Below are 19,272 nucleotides of genomic sequence, written 5' to 3'. Positions count from 1 at the left end.
AAAAGGCGGAATCTCTGTTGATCGTCCGACACGAAAAAGTTCATAGCAAAACGTACATATCTAGTCTACTTTAAAAAAACAAATTCGTTTTGCCCCACTCAGTCCTGCGATCTAGTCAATGCAGTTCAATTCATTTCCTGACTAGATCCTAACACGTGCAAAAAAGTTGAATACAAAACCCCAGCGCCTTCTCTAGGTAATTATTCAATAATTATAAAATATTGAATTTCTATGGCCAAATTTAGTTGTTCGTCTTTTTATTATTTTTAAATTTATCACAATCTATTAAAAAATAAAATCTCTCAACAAAAGCGTCAGGTTTTTCTATTGAAATTTTTCATACGTCACTATTCATCGTAATATCCAATGGAAAGTGAAACCTGACAGTTTAGTGACGATTATAAAAAGTACAACAAATAAGTTATAAATAATTACACGATAGATTTAGCTCTAAAATCCTACGAATTTTTTTTTCAAAACAACAGATGGACGTGTTCGGTTTGTAGATTTATTCTGGAGCTTTCGGAAATATATTCCACTAGTGCCTCCGGGACGGGTATGGAGGGGATTTTAGCGCACGTTATATCTAGATTAATGAAAAATTAGCATCGATTTATGGGATTCAGAGGGCCGGGCCAGCGGCGTTGTCCTCGTCGAAGTCTAAGAGAAAGTCTTTGGTACTGTCTTCTAGCCTGTCAACGTTCTCCAGGCTTGAGGCGATTACTTTGAGGTTATCGACCCCCGATATCAATTGCCTGTTAAACATAACAATCATTTGGATTCTTCCACATGAATTTTCTATAACTATTGTTAAACAATTTTTAAAAGCTGAAAAAAATCTGCAAAAATTCATATCGCTATCCAATACCTGAGAAGAGTATGAGCGGATGACGCAGCATCCCGCAGGTCGCCTGCTAGTCTCCGTATTTTCTTTTCACTGCTCGTTCGGGAATCACTGTAACTTGCACCCATGGCTCCTCTCAACTCTCCATTCTCCCCTTGGAGGGTCTGGATTTCCAACTAACATCGGAAACAAATTTATTTTCTCATTTACATAAAAAAAAATATTTCTTTCAAAACCAGCATTGGAGCAGAATTTAATCGTCGATAAATCAATTAATGGGAATTCAGATAACTTATGACGTTCCTTATTCTTACAAATTTGAATTGTGATGATCGGAAATTACCTTCAGTTTTTTCACTTCTTGTTTCAATACTGTCACTGTACTCTCGGCATTCACTGCTCGTCTCTGATAAAATTATTTATAGAATTATAATTCTATCGAGAAGTATTTTTTAATTTTTATGATTCTAAAACTCACAGTACTGCGTTTTAAATTGTCCTCCACCTGTTCCATCGCTTTCTCCAAGTGCACTGTCTCCTCGTGATCCACTGCTCTTCGCGAGGACAATTCTGCCTCAAGAACGTGTATCCTGCGTGCCAGAAAGATAAAGTAAAAGTAGAAAAAGAGGACGTGCGAACAAATGCCCTTCAATAGGAATCCAACAAAATATTTCTATAAAACTGTTTCTTCTGACAATTTTGTCAATTTTATTTACCGTCTATTTTGTTCATTGTTCTGCCTGCGAGACATTTCTAGGTCCTGCCGGAGGTGATCAATTTCCAAAAGCAACTGGAACATTAAAAAATAATCAGATCAGTTAGCAGCAATTTGCCCCGGGGTTATCGTTGTCACAGAAAAAAATTAAAAATATCAACATTCTTTTTCGATTATCAATTTTTTTAAGTGACTGAAACGGGAACTCCACTCATTTTCTTTTTATAATTCAATAATTACTCTTCTATCCAATGGCTCAGAGGGATTTAAAGCAGCCGAGACTTCGGGCAGCGGTGCCACTCTATTTCGTATCGGCCCATCACTCAGAAAATCAGGTAATGAATTTGGTATACTAGAATCGCCTGCAGGTTGTGCAATTCCTGATGTATTGGCTGGCCCATTTGGTTCTTGATTTAGGGGTAGATCTAGTGGAAACGCTGTGGAGAAAAAAAATATTACAAACTTAGATTTTTTCTCCAGTTAAATTTCTAGTGACTCTTACCGATGGGTTCCAGCATCACCGGGGATCCCTCATGAGCCCTCCCAAACCTTGATCCCTCCCCGTTACCCAGTGGCGATGAATTAGGAACAGGACGATCGCGTCTCCTCTTCCTCCTGTCGATGCTCCCCGTCAGGTCGAATGGTAGATCCCCCCTATCCAACGATTTTCCCTCAGCCCGATGGCACATGGATCGCTGCTCGACACTGTTAATGGCGAAATCCGGAAGATTGTCGACATCGGGAAGAGCTTGTGCGAACGTCGCTGAGTCATGATTCAAGTAGCACTGCTCAATGACCAGATGATCTTGAACGAAGTCGGGCAGTTCCGTGGGATTCCTCGTGTAAACACTGTCATTATCGAGACCACTGCTCTCACCAATCTTTCGTCCTGATGTGTAGACCTTTGGCCTTGCGCCGGTATATTGATAATTCGTCTGCGAGTCGTTTTTCAGGAAGTGTTTGAAACTGAAGGGATTTTCCTCGGAGGAACGTCTTGGGACATCTGCGGTTGATGGCCGGTAATTTACAAGATTGAATGGTGTGTGGACAGGGTAGAAACATTTTTATTTCACAGAGTTATCAAAGTTTCTCAAGTGTCTATAACCTGGTCTATAGATTTTATGTCATAAACTCTGCAAACTCATTGATGATTAGCAATATCTCTCAGACCGAGTTAATAAAGACTATAAACATATATATCTATTTATAGAAGCTATAGAAGGTGCAAAAAATTTGTTCATGTCATCTATAGATTTTTTCAAAAAACCTAGAGCTATCCCCACCATCTCCTCATAAAGTACTGCGAAAAATTCGTAAACTATATCTATAGAATTTTGCCATCTACACAATCTTGCCAATACCGTCCTGTCAAGGTCGAAGTTAACCTAAACAACGTTTTATGAGTGCTCACCTGGGTTATCATTGTCGTTTCTAATTCTGAACGTATTTTCACGCGAGGTATTAGTTGTACGATCTCTCGAGGGTTTCGATAATTCCTCGAGGGATGAGGACGACGACGAGGAAGACCGACGTCCCCGCCTGCTCGCCATCGCTCAGCTGATTTGGCTGCTTCAATAACTTCAACTATAGCTTCTATTTAGACAGCTCACATACTCAATCAAAATTAACCCTTCCTGACGGGTCTGTTCGCAACGTTTGTTCGCCAATTACCGGTGATTACTGCTATTTGGGGTTTAGCGTCAGTAATCGCGAAACCGGTGTTGCACATGCAGATGTATTTTGAGGTTGGCGTAGATGGAATAACTATTTTTGACGGCGCGTGTACATGCGCATTCACACAGATGCACTCTCCCCTCTTTCCGGGGCAGATGTGATGGAAGCAAGGACTTATATTGCTTGTTCAAGGGTATACGCACCAAAAAATATTGACAAGAAAGACTTGCGAATTCATCAGGATATGTTATTGGAATCTTATTCTTTTTAGACGTTAGAGAAAGCAGTGATGAAATTTTTAAAAAATTCCCGTGCCCGGGAATCAAATTTTGACTTTACTGCATGAAACACCTTTTACAAAAAAAAACTTGACTAAGTAATGTCTTAAATTCCCTAAAATGAAAGGATTACCCAATCTCCAGAATAAATTTGCAACCAAGAATCCTCTCATAAAATCACGTATTTTTATTATTCCATAATATTAACCATTCGGTAAAGTGACATATGAATTACATCAGTACTCGTTAATTACAATAATAACGGAGCGGATGGTAAGATATCAACATTTTCAGCAATTTCACGTGGGTTCCAGCATCGACCTCATCAGGATTCCCACCAGATTAAATACAACTCCCCCCGCCATTCATGCAAGAATAGCATCAATTAGTAAAACAAATAATAAACGTAAAAAATAGGAATTTTCTTTTGGATCTTCAGGAAAAAAAAATCTTTCACATTCTCATGGAAGTTGCACCCTCGACTCATTACTCTATATACAGTCACAGTGGACCAGTCATAATCATCGAAACATTCTCATGCCTTTCTCCATTTAATTAGTTGCCAATTAGAGGAAAGAAACGCAAAAATCGACTGAGTAAATCTGTCATCTCCATGTATACCGCAATTGTCACGAAATCGCATTGCTGTTATCGAGACATAAACGTATGCATTGAATATTTTTTCCCATGCATTGTCCCTCTGCCCACCTTGAAACGGCAATTAATAATAAATTCATGAAAGAATAATTCTAAAATTTATACGACGTCAAAGATAAAATCAGTATTTTCCTCTGCTCTTTCAATAAGTTGTATATGTCGCGTTCTCTTTCATGATCAGCATCATTGCAATAGTTTCGTTGTGGATGTTTTACTCCTACAATGGGCCTTCTATTAGACTAATTTTCAGTGTACAGTAGTAGAGGCTCCTCCCAAGGCACAGCAGAGCCACTAAGAATGCACCTGTTGGTAAGAATATCGTGTTAATCTCCTTTGTAGGATTGAGATTTTATTGGCCATTTTATGAGACTCACCGACATACGCCACGTAAATGCCACCATTGGTGCCCACTAGCGAATATGTGCCAACCTTCGAGAAGATTACTTAGTCAGTTTCTTAGATTTTTTATGATAAAAATGGCTGCAATTTTTTTTAATGCGAAGAAATTTTTCTTCATCTTTCATAGGAAAAGGTATCTTTCAATTTGTTTTCTGTCATCTTTTTCGTTGATAAAAACGAATGATAATTTTTATCGACATCTGGGCGATGTAAAGTCCATTGAAAATTGGGATATATATTTCATATTGTGGTGAAGATAGAAAAATTATTACGATAACGTTAAAGAAGTGATGAAGAGTAACTGAGAAGTGGAAATAGGTCGATAAGTACTTAAATAAAATGTAACGTACAGTCACAGCGATTCCAATCACAAGTGCAATGATTCCAATAGTAATAAACATTATTCCCCGTCCTTTAGCGAAATCTGGCCCTACGGAAGACACTTTGCGACAGTGGGGACATCGAGCCAGTGCATTGTTGAGAGTATTGAACTGCAACAAAATCAGAGGGACAATGAGAACAGATGTCCATTGTTGTCGTTTGATATTGACTTACCAGGAAAGTATCGTGACAGTGGGCACAGCAGACCCTGCACATTCCTGGCATTGACAGCACTGGTGGTGTAACAGGACTAGGTGCAAGATTGATTATGCGTTTGCAATTGGGCCTGGGACAGGCAATTCTCTGTGATGAACTCTTGCAGATCAAAAGACAGTTGCAGGGGCATCGGACGTATTTCTTTCCCGGTGGAGCATTCCTTATTGGCTATTGAAAATTCATCAATTTAATGGGAAACTAAACTTTTGGTGAAGCTGAAGTGAATTGGTCTTGTGTGAAAGATGATGAGAATTGAATTTATTTTATGAATATGGATTTTTTAAAAATGGTAGAGCTCCTGAAATTATTCGTGTGCTGACTAATGAATAATTAGCCAAAGTGCTATAATTAACCGAGGAAAGAGGTAAATGTTTTCGATCCCATGTAACATGAGACCTGTTGAGTCAAATTCTGCGATTTTTTTTTCGTTTCCAAGGTAGTTCTTCATGCTGTGAAATGCATTTTGAATGATTGGAATTGTGTAATTTGCAGAGCCAACAACCCCCTGACCCCCATTGCATCTCCAACGACTCCACCCCTGAGAATCCATAAACCATAACAATCATTACCGTTGCTTCATTGCACTGACCGCACTTGACGACATGCTGATCTCTTTTACCGGAAATATCAATCATAGCCTGACAAACCCTGCAGGTGACCATGGGCATGCCACTCTGATTAGCTGACTGATAGGGTGGGGGCACCTCATCAGGACCAATTGGCGATACTGTGTTGACATTAGGTTGTGTACCGTCTCCATTAACAGAGAAAAATCAATTGTAAATCTCTGGCTTGAATAAGTGAAATCATCAGTCATCCACAATTATCATCAACTTACCAATGACATCGCTGCTGTGGGAGCTGTACGTGACACTATCATTCTTGAGAAGTGGTTGGCGCTCGGCCTCTTTACCATCACCCATTGTGTTAAACAAAAGGGCTTGATGATTCACTCTGTGACGATCAACTTTCTGTTGACCCAGCCGGGATATCCCTCCCAAGACGATCAATTAGTTCGGATCGAGGTGGTCCTAACCAATTCACCAAGTTATTTATTAATTATCGGTGGTTACACAGTCCTGCAAATGTCTCAGTCTACCCTCGTCGCCATCACGATTCTTGTTTTCTCACTACTGTCAAAAAGTGAATATTTTTGGATGTATTTACAATCGTCTACCCCATGGAGATGCGAAGAGTGAGCCAGCGACATCTGACAACTCTGCGCTTGTCAGCGTTGTTGATCAGGCGGGGCAGCGGTGTGCCGTCTTTTAGATTATTAATTTTTCCAAAATAAATCAGGATGGGAAGGGGACACGAGTCAGGGCATCAAGGCCTTTGTTGCACCTCTGTAAACTGTCTCTGCCTACCTTCAATTCCATAATACTCAACAAAAACTGAATAGAATCAACTTTAACCGTTGAGAAGAAGATACAAGCGCCGAGAGATCATCTCAATTTGGGAATTTCCCGCTCTCTAGGGTCGCCACTTTCGCGTCAAGAGCTCTCCCCACATTGTTCAATCACTGTGAACCTGCGTTCACGGAAACAAATAGAATAAATAGTGCCGAAGAATAATATTTTTTTAAGTCCAGTCCATTGTGTAGTGGTTCATCAAGAAGTATTTCTCCATCAGAAAATCCAGGAACATTGAAGTGAACGCTAAGAATCGGTGAGCAAACGTAAGTCCTCAAATACCTGCACCCTCTGCATCGATTGCCGTTACTTCCAGAATGTACTTGATGACGCATCAATTTGGCACGTAACAATAACCAATGTCATATCATGGAGAAATATCGTATTAAAAATTTATCAAGTTGCATTGTGTCTCGGGAAGTCCTTTCATTTCGTAATTCTGTCACGACCGCCATTATCTAATTGGTTGTTACCGGTTGATGCAATTAACGGTCGACGCTGGCTTGCCTTGGCAGGGACCGTGATCAACAATCTCACTAGGCTTGAAATGATTACTTTATTATCGATGAATTGCCCACTTTAACTGACTTCTGTCGTCTTGAATATTTTCTTCAGATATGCTTGCAGCAGACAAGGACCTCATGGAAATTTTGTCTAGTTAAAAATATTTTTTGAAGCGTCTTGATTGTTGTCATCCGAGTTGTTACCTCGTTATTTTAATAATCCATTATTTTATAGTCTACTTGTAGGTTTTAGCTACGTTTGACATCATTGAATCATTCAAGATATTCATTTTCAACGAGGCAGTCCTCGAAATATTTTAAAAAACCATACAATGCTTTGTGAAATCAGGATTGAGATTTGACAAACTTCGTTTCGTGAAGGAGTTCATTAACAGTCACAGCAATCTTGAGATAATTAATTCATTATCGATGGATTGTTGTGCATCGAGGTCGCCAGTTCATAATCGTAATGAATAACAATTCTTTAGTTCAACTGCCAATTAGTAGAGTAACTTTTTTCGGGATGTGATAACCCCACAAAAGGCACCTCTCCATGTTTCCTACTGTTCAGAGATATTTTTTATCAGTCGCGTACACAGATCCCCTCGAATTCCGGGTAATCTTACGCAATCAGGTCCTTCAACCACGTGTGTAATCGGGGCTGAAAACCGATAATAAAATATTTTATGTGACTGAGACTGGATGAGTCACCGCGTCTAAATGGGAATAACAGTCGAAGAAAAAACCATGCGAGTGACATGTGGTGATCGTGGGAATAATGAATGAAAACCGTTTGCAGATTTTGAGAAGAGAAGGGAAGACTGCAAGCTTTCCACTCCATATCTGCTGAGTGAAGTCCAAATTTTCTTGTCTGTGAAATTCTCCCGGTTTTCCTGTGATATTATTATTAATTAGTTAAGTGGTAACAACGATGTTTCCATAATTCATAAATCCACGGAAGAATGACGTCATCACTGAAACTGGGCGTGTAATGAGAGAATCATATCAGTCTAGATGTGATAAAAATAGTAACAGAAAAAAACATTCGGATTATTTTTCATTCCAGTGGTACTTGAATTATAGCAAGTTGATAACGAACCACTTCAGAGAACAAGAAAACGACTTCAAGAAAGGTCAGCAAAAGGAGTGTCTTAAATTCTGATATATCTGTCGAAAATTAAACAACGAGTTGAGTCAACTCGAACCAATTGACGACTTCGTTCGAATTATCGATAACATCTGTAGATCGGTTCAGTTTGTTTTTTTTTATGATCTCTGATCGATCGATGCCCCCTGTGTTGTTCCTCCCTTATCAAGGTAGTCAGACACACTTGAGTCATCCATTAATATAATTATATCCTGGATATGCGCTTATTTTGCCTTATGAACACTGGTCACCTTAGAACAAATGAAAATAAATCCCTAATTAGCTCGCATCTAATCGGAGTAACGTGCAATCTTCAGGCGCATGTGCGGCTTCTGTGAACTTTGTTGGCACTATTTGCGGCGGAAACATACTGCGATAATTTGCGATCGAAACGCATTTTAGGGATTTGCGGTCGTGATATCAATTTAAAAAATTTTCCCTGGAATTTTTCCTATAAATGGATGAGAATTTTTTTTGGAATTTCACTACAATTCTATGGACAAATTCTATTTCCATGTTTGACAATTGATTGATTTGAAGTTCCATAGAGATCCAATTGAATTTTGAAAATTCCAATTAGCTAGATTTTATAACGGAATCGTTGAGCCTCCAGTCCTCCGATTTTTATCTGTGTTACACCGAATTCACATTCACCACTCATAACCGTTGTTTTTTGTTTGAAATAAAGGTGATAACAGCAGGCATTATTTTTCAGTATAAATCAGAAAGATGTCCAACTGGCAGCAGCCACCAAATCCAGGATACTATCCAGGCCAACAAGGTTTTAATCTTTGTTTAAGTTTTATTCAAAAGACCAGAAAAAAATATGCAGTGAATACACATTTCTGTTGACACTCGTCACGACATTCTAACGTGATTAAAGAACGGGCATGTGGTATTTCTAATATGCATAGATGCACCGGCCGCTGCAGCTAGGCACATTTAAATAATTTGAATAGTTAGTTTGAAATCGGCTTCAGAGTGCAATTCAGTGATCCGTAGAAATATCTATAAAACGTTGGCGGCACGACTGTGCGTAATCATGAGTAATGAGATCATTTGCGTTTAATCTTATCTTACAAATCGGGCGTATCTGCTGTCTAACACTTATTTCAACGCTTTCTGTTTCCATTCAGGCTATCCGTACCCGCCGCAACCCGGTTATCCACCACCAGGAGGGGATTTCAATCAGGGATATCCACCTCCTCCAGGTGAGTCCATAATTTTTATCATTTATTATCAAAAATGAAACTTCACTTGGCGGAAATGAAATTTGGAGAGTCGATTGTTTTCCTGGGACCAAATTCGAAATCTGCACCGAGAGAAAATGTTTAATAAAAATTACATGGCCATTCTGTCATTTGCAACTGAAAAAATAGACGGATAACAATTGCAGAAGCTCCAGTAACAAGTGCCAAATGCTGCGCAAATGATACGCAGCGAGTTACGTAATTTTCACACAGTGTTCCGCACTTTTCATTCTTTTCTCGTGATTTTTATTGGAATTCTCGAAGTATCACCGTATTGTTATTGAATGATTTCTCTCTAAGTCGCTCCTCGTTGCTGGCGGAAAAGAAAAAAAAATATCCCGATAGTTCTGGAAACTCTGACAGTTTGTGAATGAAAATTTTACATTTTATAATTTTTTTACGCCGATTTACTTGTCCCCTAGGGGGTACCAAGAATAATAATGATTAAAAACCTCTTAGCAACAGCAGTAAAAACATATATTAATACTTTACAGCTCCTGGCTTTGTTCCTCCCGGAGGTTACGGTCAAGGACCACCACCGCCACCCACAGCAGCTCCTTTCGGGGGGCCACCACCCGGCACCGGAATGTACGGTTCTGGCTACGCTGAGGATCCTATGCAGGATGAAATAAAGGGCTTCGGTTTTTCCGAAAAAACCATTCGAAATGGCTTCATCAGAAAAGTCTACTCCATCCTCATGGTGCAGCTGTTAATAACAGCTGCTGCGATTTCATGGTTTATGTATCATGCACCAACGAGAAGATTCGTGCACTCCCATCCTGCCGTCTTCTGGAGCGTATTTATCATCACGATTGTCCTTATCATCGTCATGGCCTGCTGCACTAACGTCAGGCGCAAAGCTCCCATGAATTTTATCTTTCTCTTCATTTTTACCGTCGCTGAGGCGATTCTATTGGCCACCGTAGCCTCCAGCTACAACGCTGATGCGGTTCGTATATTTTTTTGGATTATCAGTGATTATTGGGGTTTTGCATGCAATTTCATAATACTGGATATCACGATTGGGAAAAAATCAATTCTATTTTTTTATTCGACCGACAATTTTGATACTTCAGGTACTTATGGCAGCAGGAATCACAGCAGCTGTATGCTTAGCCCTGACACTATTCGCTTTCCAAACGAAGTACGACTTCACCGGCTGTCACACCGTACTCTTCGTCGCCCTAGTAGTCCTCATGCTCTTCGGCATAATTGTCACCTTCATTGATGGAAGCAAAGTAATGCACCTCGTCTACGCGTCTCTAGGTGCCCTCCTGTTCTCCTTTTATCTCATCTACGACACCCAGATGATGCTTGGAGGCAAGCACAAGTACTCGGTCTCCCCCGAGGAGTACATTTTCGCAGCACTCAATCTGTACCTCGATGTTGTCAATATCTTCATGTATGTTCTCGCGATCATTGGCTCTTCACGCGATTAATAACCATCTTGGGATGATTATATGAACTGATGAAATTGTAAGGATTTCATAATGTACTGACAGGAAGGAACAAGTTCGTTTATTTCTCGCCATGGAGGAAATAAATTTCATGAGAAAAAACCTAGATTATTGGACGGAAAATTCTATGGCGTTTTTTTTAATTCCACTAGTTTTCGGGCGATTTATGGAAGAAAACTCCTAGTTTACTGCGACTTATAATTTTAAAAAATGTTCAAGGAAATTGATTCTTTAGAAAACATGAGATTCTTTTTATGCTAGTTCGGCTATTGATATGCCCTACAGGTACATTAATATTGATTTTTCCAGATTTTTAGATACGATTCTTCTCTTATTTGAACGATGCCATTTAAAAAATGGAAAAATTTAAGTCGAAGAATGTTTATGTCAATTAAACAAGGCCAGCCGATTATTTTTCTACGCAATTTAGACCGAGATTAAAATATTTAAACTTTTCTATAAAAATTCCTTGACATAAATTTACCAAGTGTTTCTACTAAGTTTTTTCTCTGTCCATTGAAAAAAATCGAACATTAAAAAATTTGAGCCGTGGAATTGTTATGGAAAATATATCAATAGTATGAATTATATAGAAAGGACAGATTCTATGGACTTTTGTCTGTGGAATATTTTTTTTATCGAACATTCCTGTTCAAACAAAGCGCGCGCAGATAAACTGGGATTTTTTTTAGTAGAATTAGCCAAAGATTTACATTCAGTTTATAGAATTTTCTCACAAACTGTCTAAGTTTTTATATGTAATTTTTTTCGTCCGCATAAATGAAGAAAACAATAACTTCTTGATTGATTTGGGATTTAAAGATTAAAGAGAAGTATTAAATCCATGAATTACGATAAGTGTTTCGATGTGGAATGATATTTTTCATGTTGTATTACCTGATAATTCCCGTCTACGTGATTATTCGCGAACAAGACCCTTGATTATTCAAGCAATCAAGATTCAAGACCGTGTTTCAGTGGTGAAGTGGTAAAAAGGGATGGAATACAAGAGTAAAGAATGTTTCATCTGTTGAGGATGAAATTATTAAGAAAATAGCGTCAGATTTTTACCATTAAAAATTTAATCAGCTACAAAAATATCTCAGGACGTATTTACAATGATTACACATACTATGAAGGCAGCTACAACCTTCCCATCATTTCTAACTACGGAGAAACTCGTCTGATATTTCGATAATCCGATACAAAATGAAATTCGAGTTCTACAATAACTGGGGGGTTCGATACGGGAATATTTCGATGATGAGTAGTTGTAGAACTTGATGTCCATGCTTCGGGCCCTCAAGCAGATGCAATGAAAGTCTCCCAACATGTTTGCTCCAAAACCTCTCGTTTCCGAGATATACTAATATTTTTAATCACTTTTCACCACTTCACATCTAAAATTTCTAAATTACCAAGATGTACCATCTGTTCTAGATTGAGTGGCTTTATCTAGTCTGTAAGTCAATATCGAAAAAAATGTAATTTATTTCATATAATTAATTCCCAATATTCACTGGAGAACCATAGGTAGCTGTTATGTGATAATATCGATATGGAGTAGTAAAGCGTAACGAATCGGAGATGCCTCTTCTTTTTTTCCCATTATTTCGACAATGAGTTGCTTTAAGGGGAAAATGCTCCAGACATTTTCGGCAGCTATGAAAACCGCTAATTATCGAAGTAATTCGACACTTAATTAACAAGATGTTAAAAATCGTTGTTTCATTTAACGTTTTACGACTCTACAGCTGATATAATGAATTGTTTGACTCGTTAAATTTTCCACGTCATATTTTTGTTATGAATTGAATATTACATCGATATCGCACTGCTACTTCTTCGTAATCCTGGATTATTGTTGCCCCTTTATTATTAATCCCTTTTTTACTCGTATTTGGAAGTATTCATTTTGATAATCTAAATTAAGGCATACTGTGAGGGTGTAGAACATGGAAAGTGAGAAATTTTGCATTATTCAAAAAATCAAAAGTGAAGAAGTACGCATTACCTACTATTTATAAGATAATAATAATAATAATTACGTTATTGGCACTGTCGAGTTTACCTGTGGATCATGCTGAGACGTATGAAGGAGAGATGGGAGTATTAATTACTGCGGAATGACAATTCGGAGGTGATTTGATTGTATTATTGTATTCATTGATTACTCTTGAAGTGAATAAAAATTATTATTCAAGTACGATTCACTTTTTATTGTTTATTTAGCCCCCAAAGGAGCAGCGTCTAGTGAATGCGAATATTTTGTTTGTCAAATTACTTTTCTTAGGGCAGCCTAATGTTAAAATATGTATATCAAAGCTAACAGTATTCCGGCAATCGTGACTGGATTTTTTAAGGGAAAGGTATCTTAGAAATTCCGCCATTGAAAGAAGAATAACGGTTCTCCATTCTAACCTAGAAGTATTCACCAAGTATGTCAGCGAGACCCCAATCCTCCATTCACAAAATTCACTGCTTATTCTGGAATAACAATGTGTGAAAATTTCGAAATAATCTGCTTCAAACACTGCGGGGATCGTTCGATATTCTGCCGGGAAGTGCCCCGAAGTTGTCCAGCTTGTGCAAAAGTACTAGCCGATTTTTCTCAGCCTCCCTTTCAATTGCCGAACCCGTTCTCAAATGGAAGGGACAAAATCATGTCGATAATTATAAAACCGTCGTCAGGAATCTTCTTAGACGTCTCTTACAGACATACTCATGATCTGCACATAGGTATCGTAGACTCGAACCGGCGAATATTTGAATACGATCAACGGGGGTTCGTCTTCAATGACTTCACGAAGTGGAGTCACTGCATTTCATTTGACCGACTAGTTCCGGAGTCTTGGTCCGAGTATTGGGACAAAATCCTCATCGATCTAGCCAGAAATCCCCAATGGACGGACTCGCGGTATGACCCGGTGGAGTTCAATTGTTTTGATTTTGTTCTCGAATTCATGAAGAAACTTGGGTGCAAAGATTTTTTCTATGAGAGTAAAGAACATGTCTGTAAGGATTTGATTTTACCGAAGATGAAAGAGGCATTGAGGTATTTGGGAATTTATAACAGGTTGAGGAGTGCGAATATCTATATTAGATAGCAAGTGAAGATTTGCTTTTGATTTATGCTTGTGTAATTATTGTAATTATTTTTCTCAATAAATATGGAATATTATTGTGGATGATTATTTCCCTCGTTATTGCCTTCGGTCCCGTATAATTAATAATTGTTTATTTAATTTTAATAAATTGAATAATGTACCCTAGCACTAAGTTTCAGATGTCCCCTTTAATTGGAGGTTATGGTCATAATTCTAGTGACCCTTAGATAAAAACTAAAAGCTTAATTCTATCTGGACTTTCATTTGGAATTCGTATCACATTGCAAACTTCAAAATTCAGGATATGATTGTACCACTTTATTTTATCAATTTTATATTTGTTGACCTTCTGGAAGTAACCGCCCAATGGCGCCTCAGTGTTTGTTTTGCCTTGTGAGATATGGCGTTGAGGTTTGTTCGTCGTTGAAAGAATTGTTGTAAATATTCGTGTTGGAGTTTTTTTTAAATTATCAGAATGGGAGAATTCAACCTGGACGAGTGTTTTTGTCGGGATATTTCACAGAAGGTGAGTCAATTGTCACGAGTACTCATGACAATTCTAATTAAAACGACATTGAAAGGTTAGAGGAGGCTCATCAATTAAAAAATTATGTTGAATAGTTCAACGAGCAGAATCTCCAGTTCATTCTGTCGAACCATGGTGACATTGAGCTGACGATGATGAACGACAGGATAAGTGTGACCTTCAAAAACAAAAATCATCTTATAGAGTGAGTGTTATTGCATATGTGAAAAAATGATTGAGGGCTTTCTATAGCCGCTAGAACCCGTGGTGGAGGTCGACAATTCTTCTAACTGACTCAGTTATTTTTCCCAATTTTTTTCTGATCACGTAATGATACAATACATTTCTATTAACATTTTGATGAAAATAATTCTGTCTGCCATATTATAACATTATGTTATGCCTTTCGAAATGATGGTAACAATTTTTTTAGGTCTCTATTAACAGCTGAGCACAAAATCAGTCAATTGCGGAAGAATTACTCACCGATTGATAAACTGTCGGATGATTGCCTCGCAAAAATTTTCTCGTGCCTACCAATACCTCAGAGATTGACGATTGAAAAAGGTATGTCATAAAATCAATTTTTTTTCACAAATTTTTTCCTACGTGAGATTACGAACCTCAAACTCCAACTGGACATAAGAATTGAGATAATGACTCATAAATTTGTAGTCTGCAGACGATGGAGAAAGATCAGTCGCGCTGGCTGGCCAGACGTGAAGCAAATAACTTGGCAATCTGAGTACAGTAAATTTACAAGAAGGGAAGTTGAAGACGTCTTCGAAAGATCGGGTCGTTACCTAAGAATTTTGGAGATTCCAGTTGAGAATGAGAAACAGAGTTACTTGGCAGTTGTTCACAGGTACTGTGAACTGCTGGAGGAGATCAAAATCACCTTCCCTGCTAGGCCAATCAGGGAATACAACGGCGCCTTGTCTAGGATATTTCGGAATTGTAAAAAGCTCTCGTCAATTACAATTGACAATGTACATTCTGACTTTACTTATGACTGCTTCGAGAAATTGGATCCGAAAATCGTTACGGAAATTCAACTGGCAGTGGCGGATTCTGACGTGAGGAATACGAGAGCTTCAATGGTGAGAATAAAAATCCCTGTTAATTGATGGGATTATAAGTGGGATTATAAATTATCAACCCGGAATTTCCATTAATAAGGTCTCTTGAACCCAACAGAATGTCTCCAAATTTCGGTCCTTAAAACGTTTAAAATTCTGCAAATTCGTCCTCGGCACTGAGGATCTGATTGGCTTGGATCAACTGGAGAACCTAACGTCCTTGGACCTGCGTTACTGCTGGGTCGACAACAGTCAAATAATGAAGATCTCCAACCTTCAGAAACTCGAGTACTTGTCCCTCGAGGAGACAGCCTTTGCCATTCGCGATCATCACATGTCGAGGATCGCCAAGAACTGTAAAAACTTGAAGACATTAATTTTGTACAGTAAGTAGAAAATCAATGCAATCGATTGCTGAACAGAAAACTTTTCTGAGCAACTAATCATTTTAGATCGTTATGGAGAACTGTCCGACAACTCCTTCAAAGACATCGCGAAGCTCCCTCACCTCGAGATACTGAACATGGCATTTATAACTGGGGTGAGCGACTGTACGATATCAGCAATGCAGAATCTGATTCAGCTGGATTGCCGAGGTTGCGAGGGGATCGGTAACGATGGGTTAATAGACTTAATAAAATGCGCCCCCAATCTTCAGAAGATATGGGTAAGCTGGACGTCGATAAATCAGCACTTCCTCGAGGAAGCGAACGACGCAATGAATACGCGAATGAGTGGTGTGGCCTTGATTCTGGAGCTTGATCCTGCCCAGAAGAAGTGGAAGAAGCCAGAGAATCTGTCGCCACTGCTCATTCTCTCTGACAATTGGTATCAATAGGATATGCCATTTGCCACCGAATCATTCATACACCAAATATTATTATTTTATCGTACTTTAGGTTCATTAATTGATTAATTAATTCATTGAAAAAGTGATATAGGACAAGTTCGACTAGTTGAGACAAATGGAAACATATATTTCTGTATGAAAAGTACTTAGGTAAGAGATGAAAGGGTACAAATAAACCACTCTACTAACGTTTTGAAATGATTGCCTTTTTCGTGCCATTATTCGGACTGATGGAGGTATTTGACGTGATAACGCAATACATGCAGATATGAGAACGGTCTTTAATTAGAGGAGTAACCTTAATTCATCAGCGAAATGAATCTTGAGTGATGAAAATATAATTTGAAGAGTACTGTTTGTGGGGCCACGGTGCGGAGCTGGGTAAATCATTATTTCACTTGTTAATTACTTTATTCAATCACTCATTATTGGTTTTAACTTTAATGTCATCAAATTTGGCATTTTTGGATAATAATTAAATTATGCAAATTGAGTTATGAAAGTTTTTCGGTGTGGCACATATTTCTCGGCTCTGTCACAGCAATTATTCGAGATATATCCATTTTTAATGGAATGGGACGGCAAATACTGGAACGGTGTACTCCTGGAGGATGTGGATGACGAGGGAGAGTTGAACTATCCAGATTGGAAATCTGACTTGTCCATAGAACAACTTCCAACTGAGTGTATTCTGGAGATATTCTCTTATCTCTCTGTTCCTGAGAAATTTATCCTGGAAGATGGTGCGTATGGAAAATTCAATCCCGAGTTCAGTCTTGAACAAAAAAATTAAATCGTCGGTCGGATGATTGCAGTTTGTCACCGCTGGAAGGAAATATCTGAAAGCGGCTGGTCAGAGGTGAAGAGACTGTTCATAAGGTCGACATGTCCTCGTTTCACCACCGCCGAGATCGAGATAATCTTTAGGCGATGTGGGAGGTTCCTGAAGTCCCTGAGGATCGATCTCGAGGACGAGAGAACCAACTGTTTGCATTTGATCCAGAAGCACTGCAGAAGTATCAGGGAATTCGAGATAGACTTCGTGCAGGTCAACTGGCGGCCAATCATGTGCCTCTATTATGCAGATTATTTCTCAAAAATTTATGAGACCTGCAGGGATCTCCGATCCATAACGATACTGTCTATAAAGTCCACTTTCACTGATACTTACGTCACGAATTTGAGATATGAGATCGTGGAGACGATTCATCTGACTGTTGGGGCTCATAACGTTCATTTTTCTCTGGTAAAAATCAATTTTTATTTTTATATTTCACAAAGCCTTGAATTAATGACTCCAACTGACACTTCAATTCATTGACACAGAATCTGTCAAGATTTCGAAATCTGCGTTGCTTGAATCTCGAACGATTCATAATTGACGAGAATCGTCTGGTTGGATTCGACCAGTTGCAAAAACTGGAGGAATTGTATTTTTCATTCTGCAATATTCACATAAGCCACATTAAAAAAATTAAGAAATTCAAGAACTTGGAGAAGTTGTGGCTGAACGGGGCGATCAGCGAGATTCGTGACGATCATATTACCAATATTGTCCATTACTGCCGAAAATTGAAAGTTCTCAATGTGGATGGTGAGTTGAATCCTAATCGAAATGACGCCCTGAGAGAAACAAATCGAGTGTTCAAAAATTCCTGTCTGTAAAATGGCCACTTTACGTACGGCAAACTTTTTCGACTAGTATCACCAAGGAACAAATTTTATTACTAATCCGTAGATATTGGTTTATCGCGTACATGTGATCCTGATTCTATGTTATGTGAAATTGTAATGAGGGTAAATATTCTTTACGCATTTATGGCCCTAAAATCGTTAAAAAAAATATTGTATAGGTCTGCGTGGATTGACAGATCGCTGCTTCATAGACATATCAAAGCTGCCAGCTCTCGAGGAGTTACACATGATGAGCCTCTCTCGAGTGTCCGATTACGCAATAGCAAATATGCGGACGTTGAAGACTCTGAGTTGCCCCCAGTGCCCTGGAATCGGTAACGACGGATTGAAACGATTAATTCGATGCGCCCCAAGTCTGCAATTTCTATCTGCACGGCGAACCTCGGTCACCAAGAATTTTCTCGCTGACGCAAATGAAGCGATTCAATCTCGGCAGAATAATGTACAGTTATTTCTGGATCTCGGGCCTGAGGCTTACACCTGGCAATTGCCCATGAATTTCTCACCTCTGTTGATTCTGGAGGGAAGCGCGAAGTAGCACGGGCAATTATTTGGCTTTTATAATTGGAAATTCGATCGGAGATAAAGAGATTTTTTTGAAAATAACTTTTTTGTATTCGTCTGAAAAAATGATCTGATTTTTCGTCTGAAAAAAGTGGAAAAAAAATTAATGACAAGTACTGATGTCATTGTCATTACCTGAAATGTGAATTACCCAACAACGAGGTAATAAAAGATCGATTTAGCTCGATTATTGATTAGAAAATCACTCTGACTTTTATTTTTCCTCATTAGCGACCGATATAGTAATGGATGATTGAGAATTGGAATTTGGAACTGTTTTTGAAGAAGGAATGATTCCTAACTAATTTGAAGAGAGAAGTACGGCATTTTTTTGCAGTTTCATTAGTATTTGATTGGCCAGGAGGACAGAGCGACTTCAGGCGGAAAAATCAGCTCTATCAGCTCACTTTGTCGCACTTGAAGAAGTCTGGGGCGGTTCGATTCAAATGATTTCCGAATGGCGCGAGACCAGCGCCACTGGAAAACGGTCAAACCGTCGTCGCGCAAGAGGGAACCGG

General features: G+C 38.7%; 6 protein-coding genes across 11 annotated transcripts; 4 read left to right on the top strand and 2 right to left on the bottom strand.

The window, feature by feature from the left end:
* Positions 1-226: 226 nt before the first annotated feature.
* On the bottom strand, positions 227-3,366 carry LOC135162271 (uncharacterized). Its single transcript, XM_064120512.1, has 8 exons — positions 2,971-3,366; positions 2,062-2,562; positions 1,800-1,996; positions 1,561-1,634; positions 1,323-1,434; positions 1,188-1,250; positions 869-1,020; positions 227-755 (listed from the first exon to the last, which is right to left on the bottom strand). Exons 1-8 carry the CDS (start codon positions 3,107-3,109, stop codon positions 623-625), a joined length of 1,371 nt encoding a protein of 456 aa, XP_063976582.1. The 5' UTR covers positions 3,110-3,366; the 3' UTR covers positions 227-622.
* Positions 3,367-3,675: 309 nt separating this feature from the next.
* On the bottom strand, positions 3,676-6,493 carry LOC135162278 (type 2 phosphatidylinositol 4,5-bisphosphate 4-phosphatase). Its single transcript, XM_064120539.1, has 6 exons — positions 6,003-6,493; positions 5,734-5,918; positions 5,123-5,332; positions 4,918-5,058; positions 4,543-4,597; positions 3,676-4,471 (listed from the first exon to the last, which is right to left on the bottom strand). The coding sequence occupies exons 1-6, from the start codon at positions 6,085-6,087 to the stop codon at positions 4,386-4,388; spliced, it is 762 nt and encodes a 253-aa protein (XP_063976609.1). The 5' UTR covers positions 6,088-6,493; the 3' UTR covers positions 3,676-4,385.
* Positions 6,494-6,677: 184 nt separating this feature from the next.
* LOC135162276 (protein lifeguard 1) lies at positions 6,678-13,142 on the top strand. 4 transcript variants are annotated; one of them, XM_064120534.1, is made up of 5 exons: positions 6,678-6,832; positions 8,942-9,007; positions 9,363-9,437; positions 9,971-10,425; positions 10,553-13,142. In XM_064120534.1, the coding sequence occupies exons 2-5, from the start codon at positions 8,956-8,958 to the stop codon at positions 10,913-10,915; spliced, it is 945 nt and encodes a 314-aa protein (XP_063976604.1). In that variant the 5' UTR covers positions 6,678-6,832; positions 8,942-8,955; the 3' UTR covers positions 10,916-13,142. The 4 variants fall into 4 exon arrangements, with proteins under 4 accessions (XP_063976604.1, XP_063976606.1, XP_063976602.1 ...); XM_064120532.1 differs by having other exon boundaries at positions 6,680-6,842; XM_064120536.1 differs by lacking the exon at positions 8,942-9,007.
* Positions 13,143-13,328: 186 nt separating this feature from the next.
* Positions 13,329-14,121, top strand: LOC135162279 (MKRN2 opposite strand protein). Its single transcript, XM_064120540.1, has one exon. The coding sequence runs from the start codon at positions 13,432-13,434 to the stop codon at positions 14,038-14,040; it is 609 nt and encodes a 202-aa protein (XP_063976610.1). The 5' UTR covers positions 13,329-13,431; the 3' UTR covers positions 14,041-14,121.
* Positions 14,122-14,406: 285 nt separating this feature from the next.
* On the top strand, positions 14,407-16,693 carry LOC135162270 (uncharacterized). The gene is made up of 6 exons (XM_064120511.1): positions 14,407-14,566; positions 14,662-14,771; positions 15,000-15,133; positions 15,242-15,666; positions 15,764-16,031; positions 16,098-16,693. The coding sequence occupies exons 1-6, from the start codon at positions 14,516-14,518 to the stop codon at positions 16,481-16,483; spliced, it is 1,374 nt and encodes a 457-aa protein (XP_063976581.1). The 5' UTR covers positions 14,407-14,515; the 3' UTR covers positions 16,484-16,693.
* On the top strand, positions 16,508-19,125 carry LOC135162272 (uncharacterized). 3 transcript variants are annotated; one of them, XM_064120516.1, is made up of 7 exons: positions 16,508-16,645; positions 16,732-16,876; positions 17,037-17,238; positions 17,311-17,741; positions 17,822-18,089; positions 18,349-18,916; positions 18,986-19,125. In XM_064120516.1, exons 3-6 carry the CDS (start codon positions 17,064-17,066, stop codon positions 18,726-18,728), a joined length of 1,254 nt encoding a protein of 417 aa, XP_063976586.1. In that variant the 5' UTR covers positions 16,508-16,645; positions 16,732-16,876; positions 17,037-17,063; the 3' UTR covers positions 18,729-18,916; positions 18,986-19,125. The 3 variants fall into 3 exon arrangements, with proteins under 3 accessions (XP_063976586.1, XP_063976584.1, XP_063976585.1); XM_064120514.1 differs by having other exon boundaries at positions 16,732-17,238; XM_064120515.1 differs by lacking the exon at positions 18,986-19,125 and having other exon boundaries at positions 16,732-17,238; positions 18,349-18,971.
* The last annotated feature ends 147 nt before the right edge of the window (positions 19,126-19,272 follow it).

Source organism: Diachasmimorpha longicaudata, chromosome 5, assembly GCF_034640455.1.
Source record: "Diachasmimorpha longicaudata isolate KC_UGA_2023 chromosome 5, iyDiaLong2, whole genome shotgun sequence".
Taxonomy (NCBI): domain Eukaryota; kingdom Metazoa; phylum Arthropoda; class Insecta; order Hymenoptera; family Braconidae; genus Diachasmimorpha; species Diachasmimorpha longicaudata.
The sequence above is the reverse complement of the archived record's forward strand: the minus strand, read 5'-3'. Positions and strand labels throughout refer to the sequence as shown.

Coding starts and splice junctions, on each gene's coding strand:
- LOC135162271 (XM_064120512.1), bottom strand. CDS start 3,109: ATGGCGAGCAGGCGGGGACGTCGGTCTTCCTCGTCGTCGTCCTCATCC. Junction 1,251..1,322: donor ACAATTTAAAACGCAGTACT/GTGAGTTTTAGA, acceptor TAATTTTATCAG/AGACGAGCAGTGAATGCCGA. Junction 1,021..1,187: donor AAGAAGTGAAAAAACTGAAG/GTAATTTCCGAT, acceptor TTCCGATGTTAG/TTGGAAATCCAGACCCTCCA.
- LOC135162278 (XM_064120539.1), bottom strand. CDS start 6,087: ATGGGTGATGGTAAAGAGGCCGAGCGCCAACCACTTCTCAAGAATGAT. Junction 5,919..6,002: donor CCACAGCAGCGATGTCATTG/GTAAGTTGATGA, acceptor CTGTTAATGGAG/ACGGTACACAACCTAATGTC. Junction 4,472..4,542: donor CATTTACGTGGCGTATGTCG/GTGAGTCTCATA, acceptor TCTTACCAACAG/GTGCATTCTTAGTGGCTCTG.
- LOC135162276 (XM_064120534.1), top strand. CDS start 8,956: ATGTCCAACTGGCAGCAGCCACCAAATCCAGGATACTATCCAGGCCAA. Junction 9,008..9,362: donor ATACTATCCAGGCCAACAAG/GTTTTAATCTTT, acceptor GTTTCCATTCAG/GCTATCCGTACCCGCCGCAA. Junction 9,438..9,970: donor GGGATATCCACCTCCTCCAG/GTGAGTCCATAA, acceptor AATACTTTACAG/CTCCTGGCTTTGTTCCTCCC.
- LOC135162279 (XM_064120540.1), top strand. CDS start 13,432: ATGTGTGAAAATTTCGAAATAATCTGCTTCAAACACTGCGGGGATCGT.
- LOC135162270 (XM_064120511.1), top strand. CDS start 14,516: ATGGGAGAATTCAACCTGGACGAGTGTTTTTGTCGGGATATTTCACAG. Junction 14,567..14,661: donor GTCGGGATATTTCACAGAAG/GTGAGTCAATTG, acceptor TATGTTGAATAG/TTCAACGAGCAGAATCTCCA. Junction 14,772..14,999: donor AACAAAAATCATCTTATAGA/GTGAGTGTTATT, acceptor CAATTTTTTTAG/GTCTCTATTAACAGCTGAGC.
- LOC135162272 (XM_064120514.1), top strand. CDS start 16,992: ATGAAAGTTTTTCGGTGTGGCACATATTTCTCGGCTCTGTCACAGCAA. Junction 17,239..17,310: donor GAAATTTATCCTGGAAGATG/GTGCGTATGGAA, acceptor GGATGATTGCAG/TTTGTCACCGCTGGAAGGAA. Junction 17,742..17,821: donor ATAACGTTCATTTTTCTCTG/GTAAAAATCAAT, acceptor TCATTGACACAG/AATCTGTCAAGATTTCGAAA.